The 20,966-nt window shown below is 44.7% G+C and overlaps 1 protein-coding gene across 3 annotated transcripts in view; it reads right to left on the minus strand.

The window, feature by feature from the left end:
* The window catches only part of TMOD1 (tropomodulin 1), a 75,289-nt gene that overhangs the window by 10,164 nt on the left and 44,159 nt on the right, over positions 1-20,966 (minus strand). For all 3 annotated transcript variants that reach the window (XM_083183667.1, XM_083183660.1, XM_083183676.1), the window contains exons 7-9: positions 19,780-19,887; positions 16,975-17,118; positions 1,970-2,114 (exon numbers count right to left, since the gene is read on the minus strand). In XM_083183667.1, coding sequence (XP_083039793.1) covers positions 1,970-2,114; positions 16,975-17,118; positions 19,780-19,887 — 397 coding nt within the window. The remainder of the gene's footprint in view (positions 1-1,969; positions 2,115-16,974; positions 17,119-19,779; positions 19,888-20,966) is intronic.

A 20,966-nucleotide genomic window follows, 5' to 3' on the forward strand; every position in this document is an offset into this window, starting at 1 on the left:
GGACCGGATTTCTGGGAGGCTCCCGGCCATTCCAGGAGGGTAGGCAAGACTGCTGCACAGGTGGTGGGAGGGAGAACACTTACGTGTGAAAGGGGGCACTGAGCTGAATGAAGGGTCCCTTGTAAATGACTTCCAGGGAGGTAGGGGGTGTTTTATACATAGGGGAGGGTTGCATAATGGAGTGGGCTTAATATTCATCATTTTCCGGTAGAAGGGTAGCTTGTTTGAATGCAGATATCGCCATTATCTGGAAATAGATTTCTTAGCCTTTAATAGTACAAAAACCTAGAGTCCCAACTTTCAGGAGGTGCTGGGAACTTGGGGATCAGAGATCAGGGGCCAAATGTAATAGGGTGAGAGTTTCAGAAAGTTTTGGGAGAGTTTTCCCATGTTTTTTAAAGCAGCAATCAATTACACTGCAAAACCAGGTTGATTTTGCCATGTAATTGATTGCTGCTTTAAAAAACATGGGAAAACTCTCCCAAAATCTCTCACTTTCGGAAACTCTCACCCTATTACATTTGGCCCCAGGAGCCAGAGCAATCCATTGACAAAAATATAAAACTGTACACCAGATGTTTGGAGCTGGAGCAGGGACCGGCTGATGGAAGGCTTCTGGGCATGATAGAGACAAGCCGCTAGAGTCGGCAGAAAGGGGAGAGTCCCAATTTTTGGAATATACTCTCAGAAAACGCTGTCAGAGAGAATCTGAGAAATATGCTGGGAAGTGCAATTAACAGGTCGGATGTGGACTGCTGCTTTGAAGTTGGATATCTCCAGTTCCCCAGGGCCGATTTTCAAAATTCTGGTATCCCTGGAAAAAGGGGATCATCAGCTATCAAAATAGGACCCTTATACACTTGGGGCCCCTGGGCAAGTGCCCATTCAGCCCATATGAAAAGACGGCCCTGGGACCCATGTTATCCTATGGAGAAAACGTTCCAACTTTGCCTGGCAGTATCTCTGGTTCCCGGGTGGCTAGAGACGCGGGGTTGGGCTCATTGGAAAGCCCTGGCCCTCAGCTACAAAATGGGCCTATTTGGAGAGTGGGCCTGGAGCTGTAGCTCCTTCAGGCCCATTGTTAATCCGGCCCTGAATCCATGGGACAGTTGGGCTGCTGAGTGCTCCATTAGAGAAGTACGCGTTAGGCGTACACAACCTACTGGACCCCTGTGGAATACAAACTTTTATCTTTACCTATATCCTCACTTGGACCAGCTCTCCAATCTGGACAAATAACTGGACTTACAACCAAGGGACACCACCACCTGCTATCTCTTGAAGCCCTCCATTCCGTGAGACGTGTACCATCTTTCCTCACGACGGGAGCACTTACCAACAGGCTACAAGTCAGGTTTATGGACACCCGCCAATCCAGCAATACCATCCATAAATAAGAGAATGATATCAGGAACAAGTGAGACTTTCAAATTCATTTATATCCACAGCCAGGTCCATCCATGTAGGGGTGAATATTGTCTTTTTATTGTTTTTTTATCTTATATATTGTGTTTTTATCTGTTTTCATATGATATGGTATATTAAAAGAATAATGTAATACCCAATTGGTCACTTTATATATTTTTCAAATTAGTTAGCGCTCCACCACCCACCTTTTTCTTTGTTCAGCTCTAGCTATATAGGGGCCTTACCACCCCCAGGTGTGAGCAGCTCTGCACTACATACTCATCTCTCTAAGCGCCCCACATATCCTCTGTCACCTAGGTGGTAGAGTATATATTCTTTCTTTTTCATTTAGGCAATATTGTCTGAGACCTAAATGGGAAATTCTACCTAAGAGTGTATCTATCAACTATAACATAAAACAGTATTCTCCTTATTTCTTAGAGTCTTAAAATGAAAAAACTAAATTACATAAGAATGATGTAAATATTATACCCCACGTCTAATTAGATCTACTGTTACACGATATACTGTAATGTGCTTTTACATATGACAATATACTCACCAAGATCATTATTGTTCATCATGGCGTTAGATGCGCGCAGTCTGGGTCCTTGCTGCGTGAAGTGATAGCCAAACTTCAATAGTGATGAATTTTTTTCTAACATATTTGCAATTTCCATTTCCACTTTATTGCCAAGAGGTTGACTCTGAAGGAAAGTAAAAAGAAAGGCTTAAAAATACACATGGGACTGATTTATATCATGTAAAATAAAACCAAGCATCAGAGCATTCACAACACCACATGGTAAATTATGTGGGTGGTGATGGGGATCCTCTCATAACAATTTAATTTCTAGTTCTGTCTTGGAGGGAGGAGTGCGGGAGACATTATATATACTAATGAAGTTACATTTTTAAAATCTGTGGTCTTTTTTAACCCCTTCCCGACATTTGACGTACATTTACGTCATGGCCGGGATGTACTTCCCGACACATGGCATAAATGTACGTCATGACTTTAAACTGTCACTGCGTCTCGAGACGCAGTGACAGAGGGACGATGTCTGCTGTCCCTGACAGCAGACATGTCCCTGCATGCCCAGGGGGGGCTGCGATGCCGCCCCCCTGTCGGCGATCGCTGTGATTGGCTGTTCAGTGTGAACAGCCATTTACAGCTTTCTCCTGTGTTACCAGCGAATCAGACGCTCGGTAACACAGGTGTCAATCACCGCCGGGCGTCAGGGGGCATGAGGGGGTCATCGGTGACGATGACACCTCACCCCACCCTCACCCCACCTGCCCCCAAGGCTGTGATTGGTCCGTGGGACCCACGGACCAATCACAGCCAAGGCGCGACATTTAAACTAACGGTGACTGCGCTGCAGACGCCATTCCGGTCTGGAATAGCGTGCAGAACGGTCACCGTGCCTGTCTGCCGTGATACCGACCTGATCCTTGCCTAATACTTACCTGATCCTTGCAAATACCTTACCTGATCACCTGATCACTGCTTGTAGCGTGCTGGACGCTTCCTGGATCTGACTTCTTGGGACTTCCTGCTGCTGCTGCAGTGTGATAGAGAGATAGAGAGATAGAGAGAGAGATAGAGAGAGATAGAGAGAGATAGAGAGATAGTGACAGAGAGAGCTATATTTTGTGTCTGCTACCCCCCCTTTTTGGGGGTGCAGGGGTTTAAATAACTGTCAGTGCTGCTGCTGCAGTGTCATACAGTGATAGATAGTGATAGATAGTGATAGATAGTGAGAGGTAGAGAGATAGAGAGATTTGTGTCTGCTACCCCCCCTTTTTGGGGGTGCAGGGGTTTAATTTTATATATATAACTGTCAGTGCTGCTGCTGCAGTGTCATAGAGTGATAGATAGTGATAGATAGTGAGAGATAGAGAGAGATAGTGACAGAGAGTGATAGAGAGTGTATATTTTGTGTCTGCTACCCCCCCTTTTTGGGGGTGCAGGTTTTTTTTTTATACATATAACTGTCAACTGTCAATAACTGCTGCTGCTGCAGTGTCCTAGAGTGATAGTGAGAGATAGTGAGAGATAGAGAGATAGAGAGAGATAGTGACAGAGAGTGATAGAGAGTGTATATTTTGTGTCTGCTACCCCCCCTTTTGTGCTGATCAGTATAACTGTGCTGATCAGCAACTTTTTGGGGGCGCAGGGTTTTTTTTTTTTATATATATACCTGTCAGTTGCTGCCAGTTGCACCAAAGGTTGTGCACCTGCTGCCCCTCACTGGTAATCAGTGTCGCATCACTGATCACCTTTTTTGTTTTTGTGTGGTCTTTTTTTAATTTTTTTTTTACACACACTGTGATTTTGTGGGTGTCCTGTGGCCACTGTGCGCTGATCAGTGACGTACATCACTGATCAGCTTTTTCGGCACAGGGTTGATCTATTTTTTTTTTTTGATCAAATTCCTGTTGCCTTTGAGCGCTGTTCAGTTTATTGACCAACATCTGTGCTCAATTTTTGGCGCAGGACCTTTTTTTTTTTTTTTTTTAACCCCTTCAATTTTTTTTTTTAACCCCTTCAATTTTTTTTTTTTAACCCCTTCAATTTTTTTATATTGGGATCAAATTCCTGTATAAAGTATTTTTTTTTTCTGCACTACATACACACTACACACTACATACCCCCCGGGTTGAAATAAAGTTTGTACCCCCCCCCTACACTATACACGTGTTGAAACATTTCACTACCAGTAACACAAAAATAAAAATGGCATCCCAAATGTCATCCCAAATGTCATCCCAAATGTCATCCCAGTCATCCAGAAGAATGTATTCAGCGGAGGAGGCATATGCCATGCTTGCCTCTGACTCTGACACAGCCAGTGAGGGAAGCGGGGAATTTGAAGGATTCGTCTTAAGCTCCTCTTCCTCCTCTGGTGATGAGGGACCCCCTCAAAGACGCCCCCGTAGAGCAGCTGAGACCCCCCCCCCCAATAATTGATCTCGTATGGACCCCACCACCAGACAATTTTGAGCCCCAGGTTCCTGAGTTTTTGGCCATGCCAGGAATCCAATTTGATTCCACAGGTCTCAGAGAAATTGACTTTTTCAAATTATTTTTCTCTGATGATTTTATAAATTTAATGGTGGACCAAACTAATTTATATGCCCAGCAGTTTATTGCTCAAAACCCCACGTCATCATTTGCTAGGTGGACCCCTGTAGATGCAGTAGAGATGATGACGTTTTGGGGTCTGGTGTTTCATATGGGCATAGTAAAAAAGCCAGAAATTAGGCAATATTGGAGTACAGATGTTCTGTACAGCACCCCATTTTACCGTATGGCCATGACCCGGACTCGTTTTGAGACAATTCTTAAATTTATACATTACACCGATAATGCACAGTGCCCACCCAGAGATGATCCCACCTTTGACCGGCTATTCAAAGTCAGGCCGGTCATTGATCATTTCAGTGCCAAATTTGCAGAGATGTACATCCCTGAAAAATTTATTTGCATTGACGAGTCCCTTATACATTTTAAAGGAAGGGTTAAATTCCGCCAGTACCTTCCCAGTAAGAGGGCAAGGTATGGCATAAAAATGTATAAGCTGTGTGAAAGCACCTCAGGGTACACTCACAGGTTTAGGGTATATGAAGGGAAGGATTCAAGAATTGAACCGCCAGAATGCCCCCCCTCCCTCGTAGGTGTTAGTGGAAAAATTGTCTGGGATTTAGTGCACCCCTTCCTGGATAAAGGTTATCACCTCTATGTGGATAACTTTTACACTAGCATCCCCCTGTTTAAGGCCCTTGGTTCAAGAGGTACAGCAGCTTGCGGTACTGTGCGCAAGAACCAAAGAGGCCTCCCAAAAACGCACATTGCCCAAGTAATGAGAAGGGGTGAAAGCAGGGGAATATGCACCGAAAATATGTTGTTGGTCAAATATAAGGACAAGAGGGATGTCCTTATACTGACAACAATTCATGGAGACAGTACCACCTCCATCCCTGTACGAGGTACCAGTACCCACATCTCAAAACCTAATTGTATCCTGGATTACAATAGGTACATGGGCGGAGTGGATCTTTCAGATCAGGTACTGAAGCCGTACAGTGCCCTGCGGAAAACAAAAATCTGGTACAAGAAGGTGGCCGTGTATATCATCCAGATGGCACTGTATAACTCTTACGTGCTATTCCGTTCTACCGGCCAGAGGGGGACATTTATGCACTTTCAAGAGGAAGTCATAAAGGGCCTAATATTTGGGAACCAGCAGGCAGAGGGCCCCAGTACTTCTAGTACTGGCCCCCGTATTGTACCAGGGCAGCATTTTCCTGATGAAATCCCCTCCACTGGAAAAAAGGGCAGGACACAAAAAAGGTGCAAAGTTTGCTATAAAAAGGGAATAAGAAAGCAAACTATTTTCCAGTGTGACACTTGCCCCGACAAACCCGGCCTATGTATAAAGGAGTGTTTTAAAATATACCACACATCTATGGATTATTAGGTTCATAATTTCACCGTGCTTCGGGGGTCTTGCTAATGCCACATAGCACCCACCATTCATTCCACCAGAATCTGAGCCGCAAAATCCAAAAATCACTCCTTCCCTTCTGAGTCCTGCCATGCACCCAACTGATATTTTTTGGTCACATGTGAGGCATTGCCGTACTCGGGAGAAATTGGGGCACAGATTTTGGGGTGCTTTGTCTCCTTCATTCCTTCTGAAAATGAAAAATTTTGAGCCAGAACTGCATTTTTGTGTAAAAAAATGTAATTTTTCATTTTCACTGCCCACTTGTATCAAAATTGGTGAAACCCCTGGGGGTTTGAAATGTACACTATACCCCTAGATGAATTCCCTGAGGGGTGTAGTTTGCAAAATGGGGTCACTTGTGGGGGGGTTCCACTGTATTGGTGCTTTGGGGGTCTTGCTAATGCGACATAGCACCCACCATCATTCCACCAGAATTTGTGCTGCAAAATCCAAATATCACTCCTTCCCTTCTGAGTCCTGCCACTTTTTGGTCACACATGAGGCATTGCCGTACTCGGGAGAAATTGGGGCACAGATTTTGGGGTGCTTTGTCTCCTTCATTCCTTCTGAAAATGAAAAATTTTGAGCCAGAACTGCATTTTTGTGTAAAAAAATTTAATTTTTCATTTTCACTGCCCACTTGTATCAAAATTGGTGAAACCCCTGGGGGTTTGAAATGTACACTATACCCCTAGATGAATTCCCTGAGGGGTGTACTTTGCAAAATGGGGTGACTTGTGGGGGGGTTCCACTGTATTGGTGCAACATAGCACCCACCATTCATTCCACCAAAATCTGAGCTGCAAAATCCAAAAATCACTCCTTCCCTTCTGAGTCCTGCCATGCACCCAACTGGTATTTTTTGGTCACATGTGAGGCATTGCCGTACTCGGGAGAAATTGGGGCACAGATTTTGGGGTGCTTTTTCTCCTTCATACCTTCTGAAAATGAAAAATTTTGAGCCAGAACTGCATTTTTGTGTAAAAAAATGTAATTTTTCATTTTCACTGCCCACTTGTATCAAAATTGGTGAAACCCCTGGGGGTTTGAAATGTACACTATACCCCTAGATGAATTCCCTGAGGGGTGTACTTTGCAAAATGGGGTGACTTGTGGGGGGGTTCCACTGTATTGGTGCTTGGGGGGTCTTGCTAATGCGACATAGCACCCACCAAAATTCCACCAGAATCTGAGCTGCAAAATCCAAAAATCACTCCTTCCCTTCTGAGTCCTGCCATGCACCCAAATGGTATTTTTTGGTCACATGTGAGGCATTGCCGTACTCGGGAGAAATTGGGGCACAGATTTTGGGGTGCTTTGTCTCCTTCATACCTTCTTAAAATGAAAAATTTTGAGCCAGAACTGCATTTTTGTGTAAAAAAATGTATTTTTTCATTTGCACAGCCCAGTTGTATCAAAATTGGTGAAACCCCTGGGGGTTTGAAATGTACACTATACCCCTAGATGAATTCCCTAAGGGGTGTAGTTTGCAAAATGGGGTCACTTGTGGGGGTTCCACTGTATTGGTGCTTGGGGGGTCTTGCTAATGCGACATAGCACCACCCAAAATTCCACCAGAATCTGAGCTGCAAAATCCAAAAATCACTCCTTCCCTTCTGAGTCCTGCCATGCACCCAACTGGTATTTTTTGGTCACATGTGAGGCATTGCCGTACTCGGGAGAAATTGGGGCACAGATTTTGGGGTGCTTTTTCTCCTTCATACCTTCTGAAAATGAAAAATTTTGAGCCAGAACTGCATTTTTGTGTAAAAAAATGTAATTTTTCATTTGCACAGCCCAGTTGTATCAAAATTGGTGAAACCCCTGGGGGTTTGAAATGTACACTATACCCCTAGATGAATTCCCTAAGGGGTGTAGTTTGCAAAATGGGGTGACTTGTGGGGGGGTTCCACTGTATTGGTGCTTGGGGGGTCTTGCTAATGCGACATAGCACCCACCAAAATTCCACCAGAATCTGAGCTGCAAAATCCAAAAATCACTCCTTCCCTTCTGAGTCCTGCCATGCACCCAAATGGTATTTTTTGGTCACATGTGAGGCATTGCCGTACTCGGGAGAAATTGGGGCACAGATTTTGGGGTGCTTTGTCTCCTTCATACCTTCTGAAAATGAAAAATTTTGAGCCAGAACTGCATTTTTGTGTAAAAAAATGTATTTTTTCATTTTCACTGCCCACTTGTATCAAAATTGGTGAAACCCCTGGGGGTTTGAAATGTACACTATACCCCTAGATGAATTCCCTGAGGGGTGTACTTTGCAAAATGGGGTGACTTGTGGGGGGGTTCCACTGTATTGGTGCTTGGGGGGTCTTGCTAATGCAACATAGCACCCACCAAAATTCCACCAGAATCTGAGCTGCAAAATCCAAAAATCACTCCTTCCCTTCTGAGTCCTGCCATGCACCCAAATGGTATTTTTTGGTCACATGTGAGGCATTGCCGTACTCGGGAGAAATTGGGGCACAGATTTTGGGGTGCTTTGTCTCCTTCATACCTTCTGAAAATGAAAAATTTTGAGCCAGAACTGCATTTTTGTGTAAAAAAATGTAATTTTTCATTTTCACTGCCCACTTGTATCAAAATTGGTGAAACCCCTGGGGGTTTGAAATGTACACTATACCCCTAGATGAATTCCCTGAGGGGTGTACTTTGCAAAATGGGGTGACTTGTGGGGGGGTTCCACTGTATTGGTGCAACATAGCACCCACCATTCATTCCACCAAAATCTGTGCTGCAAAATCCAAAAATCACTCCTTCCCTTCTGAGTCCTGCCATGCACCCAACTGGTATTTTTTGGTCACATGTGAGGCATTGCCGTACTCGGGAGAAATTGGGGCACAGATTTTGGGGTGCTTTTTCTCCTATACCCCTAGATGAATTCCCTGAGGGGTGTACTTTGCAAAATGGGGTGACTTGTGGGGGGGTTCCACTGTATTGGTGCTTGGGGGGTCTTGCTAATGCGACATAGCACCCACCAAAATTCCACCAGAATCTGAGCTGCAAAATCCAAAAATCACTCCTTCCCTTCTGAGTCCTGCCATGCACCCAACTGGTATTTTTTGGTCACATGTGAGGCATTGCCGTACTCGGGAGAAATTGGGGCACAGATTTTGTGGTGCTTTTTCTCCTTCATACCTTCTGAAAATGAAAAATTTTGAGCCAGAACTGCATTTTTGTGTAAAAAAATGTAATTTTTCATTTTCACTGCCCACTTGTATCAAAATTGGTGAAACCCCTGGGGGTTTGAAATGTACACTATACCCCTAGATGAATTCCCTGAGGGGTGTACTTTGCAAAATGGGGTGACTTGTGGGGGGGTTCCACTGTATTGGTGCTTGGGGGGTCTTGCTAATGCGACATAGCACCCACCAAAATTCCACCAGAATCTGAGCTGCAAAATCCAAAAATCACTCCTTCCCTTCTGAGTCCTGCCATGCACCCAAATGGTATTTTTTGGTCACATGTGAGGCATTGCCGTACTCGGGAGAAATTGGGGCACAGATTTTGGGGTGCTTTGTCTCCTTCATACCTTCTGAAAATGAAAAATTTTGAGCCAGAACTGCATTTTTGTGTAAAAAAATGTAATTTTTCATTTTCACTGCCCACTTGTATCAAAATTGGTGAAACCCCTGGGGGTTTGAAATGTACACTATACCCCTAGATGAATTCCCTGAGGGGTGTACTTTGCAAAATGGGGTGACTTGTGGGGGGGTTCCACTGTATTGGTGCAACATAGCACCCACCATTCATTCCACCAAAATCTGTGCTGCAAAATCCAAAAATCACTCCTTCCCTTCTGAGTCCTGCCATGCACCCAACTGGTATTTTTTGGTCACATGTGAGGCATTGCCGTACTCGGGAGAAATTGGGACACAGATTATGGGGTGCTTTTTCTCCTTCATACCTTCTGAAAATGAAAAATTTTGAGCCAGAACTGCATTTTTGTGTAAAAAAATGTATTTTTTCATTTTCACTGCCCACTTGTATCAAAATTGGTGAAACCCCTGGGGGTTTGAAATGTACACTATACCCCTAGATGAATTCCCTGAGGGGTGTACTTTGCAAAATGGGGTGACTTGTGGGGGGGTTCCACTGTATTGGTGCTTGGGGGGTCTTGCTAATGCGACATAGCACCCACCAAAATTCCACCAGAATCTGAGCTGCAAAATCCAAAAATCACTCCTTCCCTTCTGAGTCCTGCCATGCACCCAACTGGTATTTTTTGGTCACATGTGAGGCATTGACGTACTCGGGAGAAATTGGGGCACAGATTTTGGGGTGCTTTTTCTCCTTCATTCCTTGTGAAAATGAAAAATTTTGAGCCAGAACTGCATTTTTGTGTAAAAAATTTAATTTTTCATTTTCACTGCCCAGTTGTATCAAAATTGGTGAAACCCCTGGGGGTTTGAAATGTACACTATACCCCTAGATGAATTCCCTGAGGGGTGTAGTTTGCAAAATGGGGTCACTTGTGGGGGGGTTCCTAACTTTTAGCATCTTATGGTGCCTAGAAACCTACATGGTGCCTAAAAAATAATCTCATAAAAAGGAGGCTCCAAAATCAAGTAGGTGCTCCTTCTATTATGAAGCCTGTGGTTTGGTCAACGTGCACACTAGGGCCACATATAGGATATTTATGAAAACAAAAGAATTGGGGGAATCAATTTTTAGTCACATTTCTCTAGTAAAATGTACTGTGTTCCTTAGAAAAATGTATTAAAATTGCAAATCTGCAAAAAAAATGAAATTTTGAAATTTCACCTACACTTTGTTTTAATTCCTGTGAAACACCTAAAGGGTTAACAAACTTCCAAAATGCTGTTTTGAATACTGTGAGGGGTGCAGTTTTTGAAATGGTATCATTTATGGGGGTGTCTCACATACAAGTCCCTCAAAGTCACATCAGAACTGAACTGGTCCCTAAAAAAATCAGTGTTTGAAATTTTCTTGAAAATTTGAGAATTTGCTATTCATATTGTAAGCCTCCTAGTGTCCAAAAAAATGAAAAGGAAGTTGAAATAATGATGGAAACATAAAGTAGACATATGGTCTATGTTAGTTATTAACTATTTTGAGTGGTATGATTATTTGTCTCACAAGCAGAAAATTTAACATTTTGCAAATTGCTAAATTTTCAATTTTTTCACGATATTTTGGTATTTTTCACAAAAAAACACAGACTGTATCGACCCAAATTTACCACTAATTTGAAGTACAATGTGTCACGAAAAAACAATCTCAAAATCACTGGGATAAGTAAAAGCAAAAAAAAGTTATCCCCACTTAAGTGAGACATGTCAGATTTGAAAAAAAGGGCTCTGTCAGGAACGCAAAAACTGGCTCTGTCAGGAAGGGGTTAATATTGGACTGATGTTAAATGTCTCCTTCCAAACTTTTTACCATTGATTCTATTTAAAACTTGGCTATTAATTGTTGCAATAAAGATCCGCTATCTCACAGTTTTCATTTAAATCAGTGGTTCCCAACTTGGGGTACTCTGAAGACCAGTTGGGGGTACTTGAAAATAATATTGGATAATGGCGGAAGAAAACGTCTCCCGTTGCCATGGAGACAAACCAAGTTACGTCACTTCCTGTTCTGTCTGCAGCATCATCAGTGTCTCCTCGTGCTTTTGCCCAACCAGCAATCCACTGGGTGCTGCCCACGCTGCCCTCAGACTTCGCCAGGGCGAAGAATGATCGGCTGTCCCTCTCGCATTTGAAGCTCTGCTACTTTTGCCTCCCTGCTTGTTTATATACACCACCACCATGGCGTTGTCCGACTGGACCTGCGCGGCTTGTCTCCTGAGAAGAGGAGCAGCCTGACACAATGCTCTGTAAATCACTATCAATTCCCGAAGATTGATGGAAAGTAAAGACTCCAGACAAGATCAACAACAATCTGACTACCTGTTAGAGATGAAGGTGGGATCCCAACCATTGAGAAAGGAGATCCAATTGAAAGGTCAGAGAATGGAACCTGCCATACTGCATTGCCTCGAAGGCTGCAACCATCTTTCCCAGCAGGTGGATGGACAGATGAACCGAAACCCACCTCTGATGAAGACTAAGACCTGGATTGCCTTAGCCGTGTCTGCAGAGAGATATACTCGCTGACGGACTGTGTGCAAAATCATACCCAAAAACAGAATTGGAGCCAGTTGAGACTTGTTGATCCAACCCTGCTAAACTAGCACTTGGTGGGTCAATAGAAAATTGCAATGTAAGCCCTCCAAGGTAGGAGCCTTGATGAGAAGGTCATCGAGATAGGGTTTTATATTCACCCCTCGCATCCACAGATGAGCCATCATCCCCGCCATTACCTTGGTGAATACCCAAGGAGCTGTGGAGAGTCCGAAGGGTAACGCCTGGAACTGGTAATGCGATGACAGTACCGCAAACTGCAGATACTTCCGATGGGGCTGCCAGATTGGAATGTGAAGATAAGCATCCTTGATATCTAACAACATCAGGAACAGTCCTTTGCCCAGGCCTGTGATGACTGAATGCAAAGATTCCATCTTGAACTTGAAGATTCTCAGAAACTGATTCAGAGACTTTGGGTGAGATTTAATAGGATGAGAGATTCAGAAAGTGAGAGATTTGGGAAGAAATGTCCAGTTTTTTTAAAGCGGCAATCCTTTACACTGCAATACCAGTTTGATTTTGCAGTGTAAATGATTGCTGCTTTAAAAAATCTGGAGATTTCTTCCCAAATCTCTCACTTTCTGAATCTCTCATCCTATTTAAGGCCCATACACACGTGGCTACGGAGCTTTCTCCGCCGCCTCCCCCGATGCCCCTCGCCGCCCGACCCGCATCGCCGCTGTCAAGGGACTGCCACCAATGTATATCTATTTAAATGCAAACTGCCCACCGATGTATTTATTTAAATGGCATGCGAGGACTAGATGGGGGGCGCAACTCCTCCCCCCCCCCGCTCCCCCGGAGCGACTCGGTGGCCGATGCCACATCACCCGCCACCCCCGTGGAGTGACGCGGCAGTCCTCACCACATCACCCGCAGGCCTCTCCACCCCCCCAGTGGAGCCATGCAGCGACGACCCCATCACCTGCCAGCCCCTTCCCTCCCTTGGAGCGATGCCGCGGCTGCATAATTCCCCCATGGAGCAATGCGGCAGCCACATGACACCCCCCCCCCCCCAGTATTTTATATATATATATATATTTTTTTATATATACATATATATATATATGCCTACCCAAGAGGGCACCCGGGGCTGTTTATCAAGCTTACTGCGGGGAGAGTGCCGATACATCGGACTATATATATATATATATAATATATATATTTTATTTATATATATATTTTATATACATATATATAATATATATATATATATATATATATATAGCTGATGCATTTAAATTAATATATTGGTGGCAGTGGGCAGAAAATGTATACACATTGGTGGCCAGGGGGGCGGGGCCATCAGGGTGCACTATGTTGCCGGGGAGCAGTGCTGTCTGCTCCTGTGTTGGGCGGGGGGCGGGGCGAGTGGCCGGGGAGCAGGGACAGCAGCAGCAGCAGCCGGACGGATAGAAGATGACATTAGCGGCGCACTGCGGACCAGCTTGGTGAGTATGACAGGCGAGGGGGCGGGGGGAGGCACCGGGGCGGTCCGCCGGGCTGAAAGTGGTTAATCTTTCAGCCCGGCAGGCGTACACACATGGCGATGATGGATGAATAACCATCCATCATCGCCACATCTGCTGGTAAAACCAGCAGATGAACCACTTTACTAGCGATGATGCGGGAGCGCGCATCATCGCTAGTCGGCAATCTCTGGGGCATACACACTGGCCAATTTTCAGCCGAAAATCGCTCAAAATGGCTGTTATGACCGATTTTCAGCTGAAAATCGTCAAGTGTGTATGGCCCTTAAATCTCACCCATCAAGTTCAGAATGGGTCTGACCAAGCCGTCCAGCTTTGAAACCACAAAGAGGCTGTAGTAGAACCCCTGGTTCCATTTATGTAAAGGAACTGGAACCAGAACCTAATTCTTCATAGAACACTAGTCCCTATAGACTGGTAACTCTTAAGAACAGTACCCTGTTTGTACCTAGGCAGTCTACCTCAAATCTGTCTGTTGTGTTTTTATGTTGAACTTTTTTGTTAGTGTTATGTTTTTACATATATTTCATGGTTACTGTATTCGTACTTATAGTTTGCTACCTGTAATTTGTACTTGCATGATTTGTTATAATATTTAATTTATTTTTATGTAACTTGCTTTCCAGTTGTCTGGTGCTGTGGATTTTGTGGCACCTTGCAAATAAACTATAATCATAATGATGTTTAGACTCATTTAGTACTAGGCATCATTGAATGGAAATCTCCAACCTTTTCTCATTCTAACTGTGAGTTAAGCGGGTGTGGTATAACACCCCGACAGTCGGGATTCCGACAGTCATTAGCCCAATGTCGGAATCCCGACTGCGGGGACTCAGACAGCGAGGAGAGAGCAACAGAGCCCCTTGCTACGCTCGTCACCTAGTTTATTCTCCCTCTATGAGGGTCATGGACCCCCATGAGGGAGAATAGCCGCTGCCCGTGTGTCAGGCTTTTAGCAGTCAGGATTCCGCCGTCAGGGTAATGACTGTCGAAATCCCGACTGCCGGTGAGTCCTCCGGCACCCGTGTTAAGCTTAGTACACAGAGATATATAGCCCATCCCATTGACCAGATGATATATCTGTATTTCATCAGTGGGTGTTTACGCTCAATAGCAAGAGAAGCACAGCGCTGTTTGAGGAGGAATGATCACCATGGGATGTAGAATCCACCCATTGCATTGTTTAGGCTCAATATGTCTGTAAACTAAATTTTTCATAGATCTGTCATGTACAGACTTATGCAGATATATGGTTAATCTTTCAGCCCGGCAGGCGTACACACATGGCGATGATGGATGAATAACCATCCATCATCGCCACATCTGCTGGTAAAACCAGCAGATGAACCACTTTACTAGCGATGATGCGGGAGCGCGCATCATCGCTAGTCGGCAATCTCTGGGGCATACACACTGGCCAATTTTCAGCCGAAAATCGCTCAAAATGGCTGTTATGACCGATTTTCAGCTGAAAATCGTCAAGTGTGTATGGCCCTTAAATCTCACCCATCAAGTTCAGAATGGGTCTGACCAAGCCGTCCAGCTTTGAAACCACAAAGAGGCTGTAGTAGAACCCCTGGTTCCATTTATGTAAAGGAACTGGAACCAGAACCTAATTCTTCATAGAACACTAGTCCCTATAGACTGGTAACTCTTAAGAACAGTACCCTGTTTGTACCTAGGCAGTCTACCTCAAATCTGTCTGTTGTGTTTTTATGTTGAACTTTTTTGTTAGTGTTATGTTTTTACATATATTTCATGGTTACTGTATTCGTACTTATAGTTTGCTACCTGTAATTTGTACTTGCATGATTTGTTATAATATTTAATTTATTTTTATGTAACTTGCTTTCCAGTTGTCTGGTGCTGTGGATTTTGTGGCACCTTGCAAATAAACTATAATCATAATGATGTTTAGACTCATTTAGTACTAGGCATCATTGAATGGAAATCTCCAACCTTTTCTCATTCTAACTGTGAGTTAAGCGGGTGTGGTATAACACCCCGACAGTTGGGATTCCGACAGTCATTAGCCCAATGTCGGAATCCCGACTGCGGGGACTCAGACAGCGAGGAGAGAGCAACAGAGCCCCTTGCTACGCTCGTCACCTAGTTTATTCTCCCTCTATGAGGGTCATGGACCCCCATGAGGGAGAATAGCCGCTGCCCGTGTGTCAGGCTTTTAGCAGTCAGGATTCCGCCGTCAGGGTAATGACTGTCGAAATCCCGACTGCCGGTGAGTCCTCCGGCACCCGTGTTAAGCTTAGTACACAGAGATATATAGCCCATCCCATTGACCAGATGATATATCTGTATTTCATCAGTGGGTGTTTACGCTCAATAGCAAGAGAAGCACAGCGCTGTTTGAGGAGGAATGATCACCATGGGATGTAGAATCCACCCATTGCATTGTTTAGGCTCAATATGTCTGTAAACTAAATTTTTCATAGATCTGTCATGTACAGACTTATGCAGATATATCATAACTAGCTAAGCCTGCTCGAAGCAAAAGCTTCGAAAGCTAGTCTGCTACCTTGTGATTGCCTCTCTGTTTCTGTACAGATGTAGCAGCTCTCATTTGAGCTGTTCCTGGCAATAGAATCGCCATCCTCCGCCATTTATCAGTCGCGCTCATGAGACAGAGCCCGCTGCTGGCCTCTTTCGGCACCCTGCTGCTCCCCCCATCATCCCCTGTAGCTGCCCACTCCCGCCCACTAACCCTGCCTGTCTCCCTGAAGCGTAGAAGGGCAGGGAATCCACTCCCCAATGCCGTGTGACTGAGACACAATGGATCGCCTCTTTGCCAGCCTGCGCCAGCTCAGGGAATCTAGCGATTCCCTGAGCTGACTGGGAGGTGCTCCATCTGTATGTGTGATTACCTCTGTGTTTGTAGTTTCACTTGCTGCCAGCAGATGGCAGTGTTTCGGTTACATACGGATACTAATATATATCCCTTATGATGGAGTTACGCCGTAGGACCTAATAAAGGACTTTCTTTACTACTGAAGTCTGAAGGATTGCCGCCTTTCGCTCTATATCATTCAGGACCCATGTTGGCCTTGGCAAGGCACCCCAGCAAGTACGAGCTTTGAGTGCCGGACTCCTCCACCATTGTGTGTGTGTGTGTGTGTGTGTGTATGTGTATGTGTATATATATATATATATATATATATATATATATATATATATACACACACATATATATATATATATATATATATATACACATATACATACATTGAGCAGACAAAAGTAAGTATGTTCACTTAACCATTCTAAATTGGTAAGTGTGTATGCTTACCCAATTGGGTGGTCGGCAGACAAAATCGGCTTGGTGTGTACTCTGCCTAAATTATATAAATGGTGTCAGTACTGAAATGGGGAATGTCGTTATTATACCTGATTGTCTATCTTCATTTCAACCAGAGATGTATTTTTCTGGAGGGATTCAACAAGTGCCAAGATTCCAGCTCCACTGATGAAATTAGATTCCACATTTAAGCTCTTCAGTGTACCATTGACCTTCAGCATGTCTGCCAAAGCCTTAAACAGAAAGAAAGTCCTAGATACAGTAATCACAGTGGACTGCAGTTGTACAAAACTATCACAGTACTTCCATCTCATTCTTCATAATGAAAAGGCCATGGTAACCAAGTAATGCTATTCCCTATACTACCTTTTTAGTAGTTCACAATGGTTAAGCTTGTTTTATTTATATTAGCTTAAAAACAATTCATAAAGCCTTGTACACAGGTGGCTGGAGAACCTACATATCCTACACAGCTTTTAATGGATACACAATTCTACTGAAATATGAATTAGAATTTTCTGGCCAAAATGTAGAAACATGGTACAGAAATGTCCTAAACCATTCATCCAAGGTAAAGTATATTAAACTGTGGCTGCAAAGGTGGGACTTCAAATGTGTTTATGAATGACATTAGTATTGTACATTTTCCAGAGCAATACCAAATGATATTATAGCAAGGGGCAGGGGTTATATTATATTATATTATTTTATGAAGTAACCCCAAACTGGTTGTTATAGCATCTTTTATAGCAAAGATCCTGAGCCTGAGGGCCTAATTCAGACCTGATCGTAGGACAAATTTGTTCTCAAGATGGACAAAACCATGTGCACTGCAGGTGGGGCTGATGTAACAAGTGCAAAGAGAGTTAGATTTGGGTGTGTTTTTTTGCTTCTGTGCAGGGTAAATACTGGCTGCTTTATTTTTACACTGCAATTTAGATTTAAGTTCTAACACATCCCACCCAAATCTAACTCTCAGCACTTTACATTTGCCCCACTTGCAGTCCCCACGGTTTTGGCCATTATAAGAACAAATCTGACCTGCAATAAAGTCTGAATTAGGCTCTGTATTAAAAAATACCCCCTATTTGTTTCAAACAACATATGTCTTGGCTAAGCAATATCATGCACTTCTACGCAGCAGTGTATTAGCTGCAAAGTACCTAGAAAATACAACATTATAACATAACAATATTACATTAACAAACATCCCTTGTTTAACAGGATATGTGCCCATTTTGTGGGATTTATCCTAGGATACACTTCATCGGTGAAGTTCCTGAGGCTCTAACAAGACCACCAAGTCTTAAATGTGACAGTTATCTATTAAATTCTGTTCTTATCGTATCATATCCAGCAGCAACTCCTACCTTTTTGGAGGAGGGGAGCTGGTGCTGGCCATGCTGCCTGGTCCGGAGGAAGAGAGCCCCTGGCACATGCACAATGGAGCCAACCGACTCTTGCACACAAGTAGTGGCTTGACTAAGAGTGTGCAAACCCCTGGCTACAGCCCAATCAAGCCAACTATAGCTAACGATAAGACAGGCAGTGGCTTCCTGTAACGTACACAATATAGCCCCTTTCTCTCAGAACTTTACTTCCTGCTGAGCATAACATATAAGTCAAAGTGGGCATAAATGGGTCATGCCAAATGGCAGGTACAAAGGTCTTTAATGGGAGTGATCTAACAAGACCAAGGTGTAAAATACCGTATTTTTTGGACCATAAGACGCACCTAGTTTTTAGAGGAGGAAAACAGTAAAAAAAATTATTCTGAACCAAATAGTGCAGGGAATTGATCTGGGCAGCAGGGTCAGCCAGCACAGGGAAGGGATTCGGGCAGCAGGGTCAGCGCTGGCAGGCAGCCTCTCTTCCCCCCAGGGTGGGCTGGGCTGCACCCTCTCTCCTCCCCCCCCCCCCCCCCCTCTGCAGCCCAGCCCACCCTGGGGGGAAGAGAGGCTGCCTGCCAGCGCTGACCCTGCTGCCCGGATCCCTTCCCTGTGCTGGCTGACCCTGCTGCCCACTCTGCCATCTAGTATACAGGGCCAGTAGTTTTTGCACCTGCGGCTGCTAACAGACGGACAATGTCGGCAGCCTCATGAAAATGGTCCACCATACAGGTCAGGGAGGGCTACTTATTTCTACTCTCCCCCATCCACCACAGATCGATCTCTCTTATAGATCCGATCTGCAGCGGTGCGCTCTGGCTGAGTGACAGCTGAGCCGGCGCCTAGTATCAGTGCAGGGCAGCCTAGCCTGGCCCTGCTCCCCCCCAGGCATCCTCTCCCCTCCCAATGAGGCATCATATATCGTAATTTCCCCCCTCCTACCTGGGCAAGGCAAGAAGCGATCTGGCTGGGCAGCAGGATCAGGTCGGCAGCGGGTCCCTGCAGTGTATGCTATACTAGTTCCCCTTCGCTGCAGGGACCCCCGCCGCTGATATCACATACACTGCAGGGACCCGCTGTTGTCCTGACCCTGCTGCCCAGCCAGATCACTTCCTGCCTTGCCCAGTGCGTACCCCGGTCTTTCACTCTGTCCCCGGCTGCTGCAGTGCTTGATCCGGAACATATTGGATCTTCTGTGCCTGTTAAGTAAGGAGGAGGTGGGGGAGCGGGGGAGTCTGCTGCCGGCGCTCTGAAATGCTGGGATCTGCTGCCGGGCAGCAGAGAGCAGACCCGGCGTGCTCCATCTGCGTTAGGTTAACCAGCATATTTGCTCCATAAGACGCACACAGTTTTCTCCCCACTTATTTGGGGAGAAAAAGTGCGTCTTATGGTCCGAAAAATACGGTAAGTGTTGAAATATTAGCAAAATACAATACAACGTTTCTGTGTCCTTGTTTTTGCCACTGAGCACTTATTTAGCAATATCAACTTAATTTCATAACTTACAAATGCAACAGGGTCATTGCTTCTTGTTCCCACAATGCTGAACTTCTTCACGTGGGTATTCGTTTTCATTGCTTCAGCATAAGCTTTTAAAGTTATAATAGGAATGTTCTAGAAATGGAATTCAGAAGGAAACATAACATCATACATAAAATAAAAATATGTATAATTTATATTCTTTTCTGGGTATAAAGATGAAACCATTGAAAAGGAAAAATATACATTTTTGCACTTTAAAATTATATTGATATATATACACACACACATATATGTTTATATCTATATGCTTCTCCGGACCCACTACATCAGAGATGGGGAACCTTTGGCCCTCCAGCTGTTTTTGAACTACACATCCCAGCATGCCCTGCAACAGTTTTAGCATGGCCTAATATCAAACCTGTAGCAGGGCATGCTGGGATGTGTAGTTGGAGGGCCAAAGATTCCCCATGCCTGCACTACATGGTTAGCTGTGCCACCAGGATGGACGAAAGAGAACGAATCTGCCTTAACCCCTTGAGTGGTGGGTTTTGCTGGGGCAGGACAAACCTACCTGCCCCAGCAAAACCCACCACAGAAAGTAGGGCACCCTCACCTCTGCTCCGGGGATGTTCGCGGTGACTCGGGAGGACCCCGGCTCCTGAGCGCTCCCGAGTCCCCCAAGCCACCCCGAACATCACTGATCCTGCCGCCTGCTCCCTGCAACTAATGGCGGCAGGGGCAGCAGCAGGGAAGCGTACGATCGCCAGAGAGGTGAGCGACAGGAGGGGAGAGGAGGTGGGGGTGCCCGAACAGGTGATGCACCAGTGGTGCACAGCTGCAGGCACCACTGGCGCACACCTAGATTTTAGTGGTAATTTTCCGGGACAGCCCACTGCGGCAGCGCAGCCGAGCCCAGAAAATTTGCAGGCATACCTCTCAAGTGGTTAATTTTACCCCAATTAAAAAGCACATAGATCATATATTGGAAAAGCCGTGCCCTGAGTTTTAATTATATGAACGTTAGAAACTGTATAAAATCTTATAAGCTGCAAAAATGAACCTTTATACAGTATGTAAAATAAAGGTTGAAATTGTCCAAAATCATGTATACTTGCATTTAATACTTGCCACGGGTGCCTGAGGATTCACCGGCACTCGGGATTCCGACATGCATTACCCTGACGTCGGAATCCCGACTGATAAAAGCCTGA

This window comes from Crinia signifera, chromosome 1 (assembly GCF_055691185.1).
Source record: "Crinia signifera chromosome 1, ASM5569118v1, whole genome shotgun sequence".
NCBI lineage: Eukaryota > Metazoa > Chordata > Amphibia > Anura > Myobatrachidae > Crinia > Crinia signifera.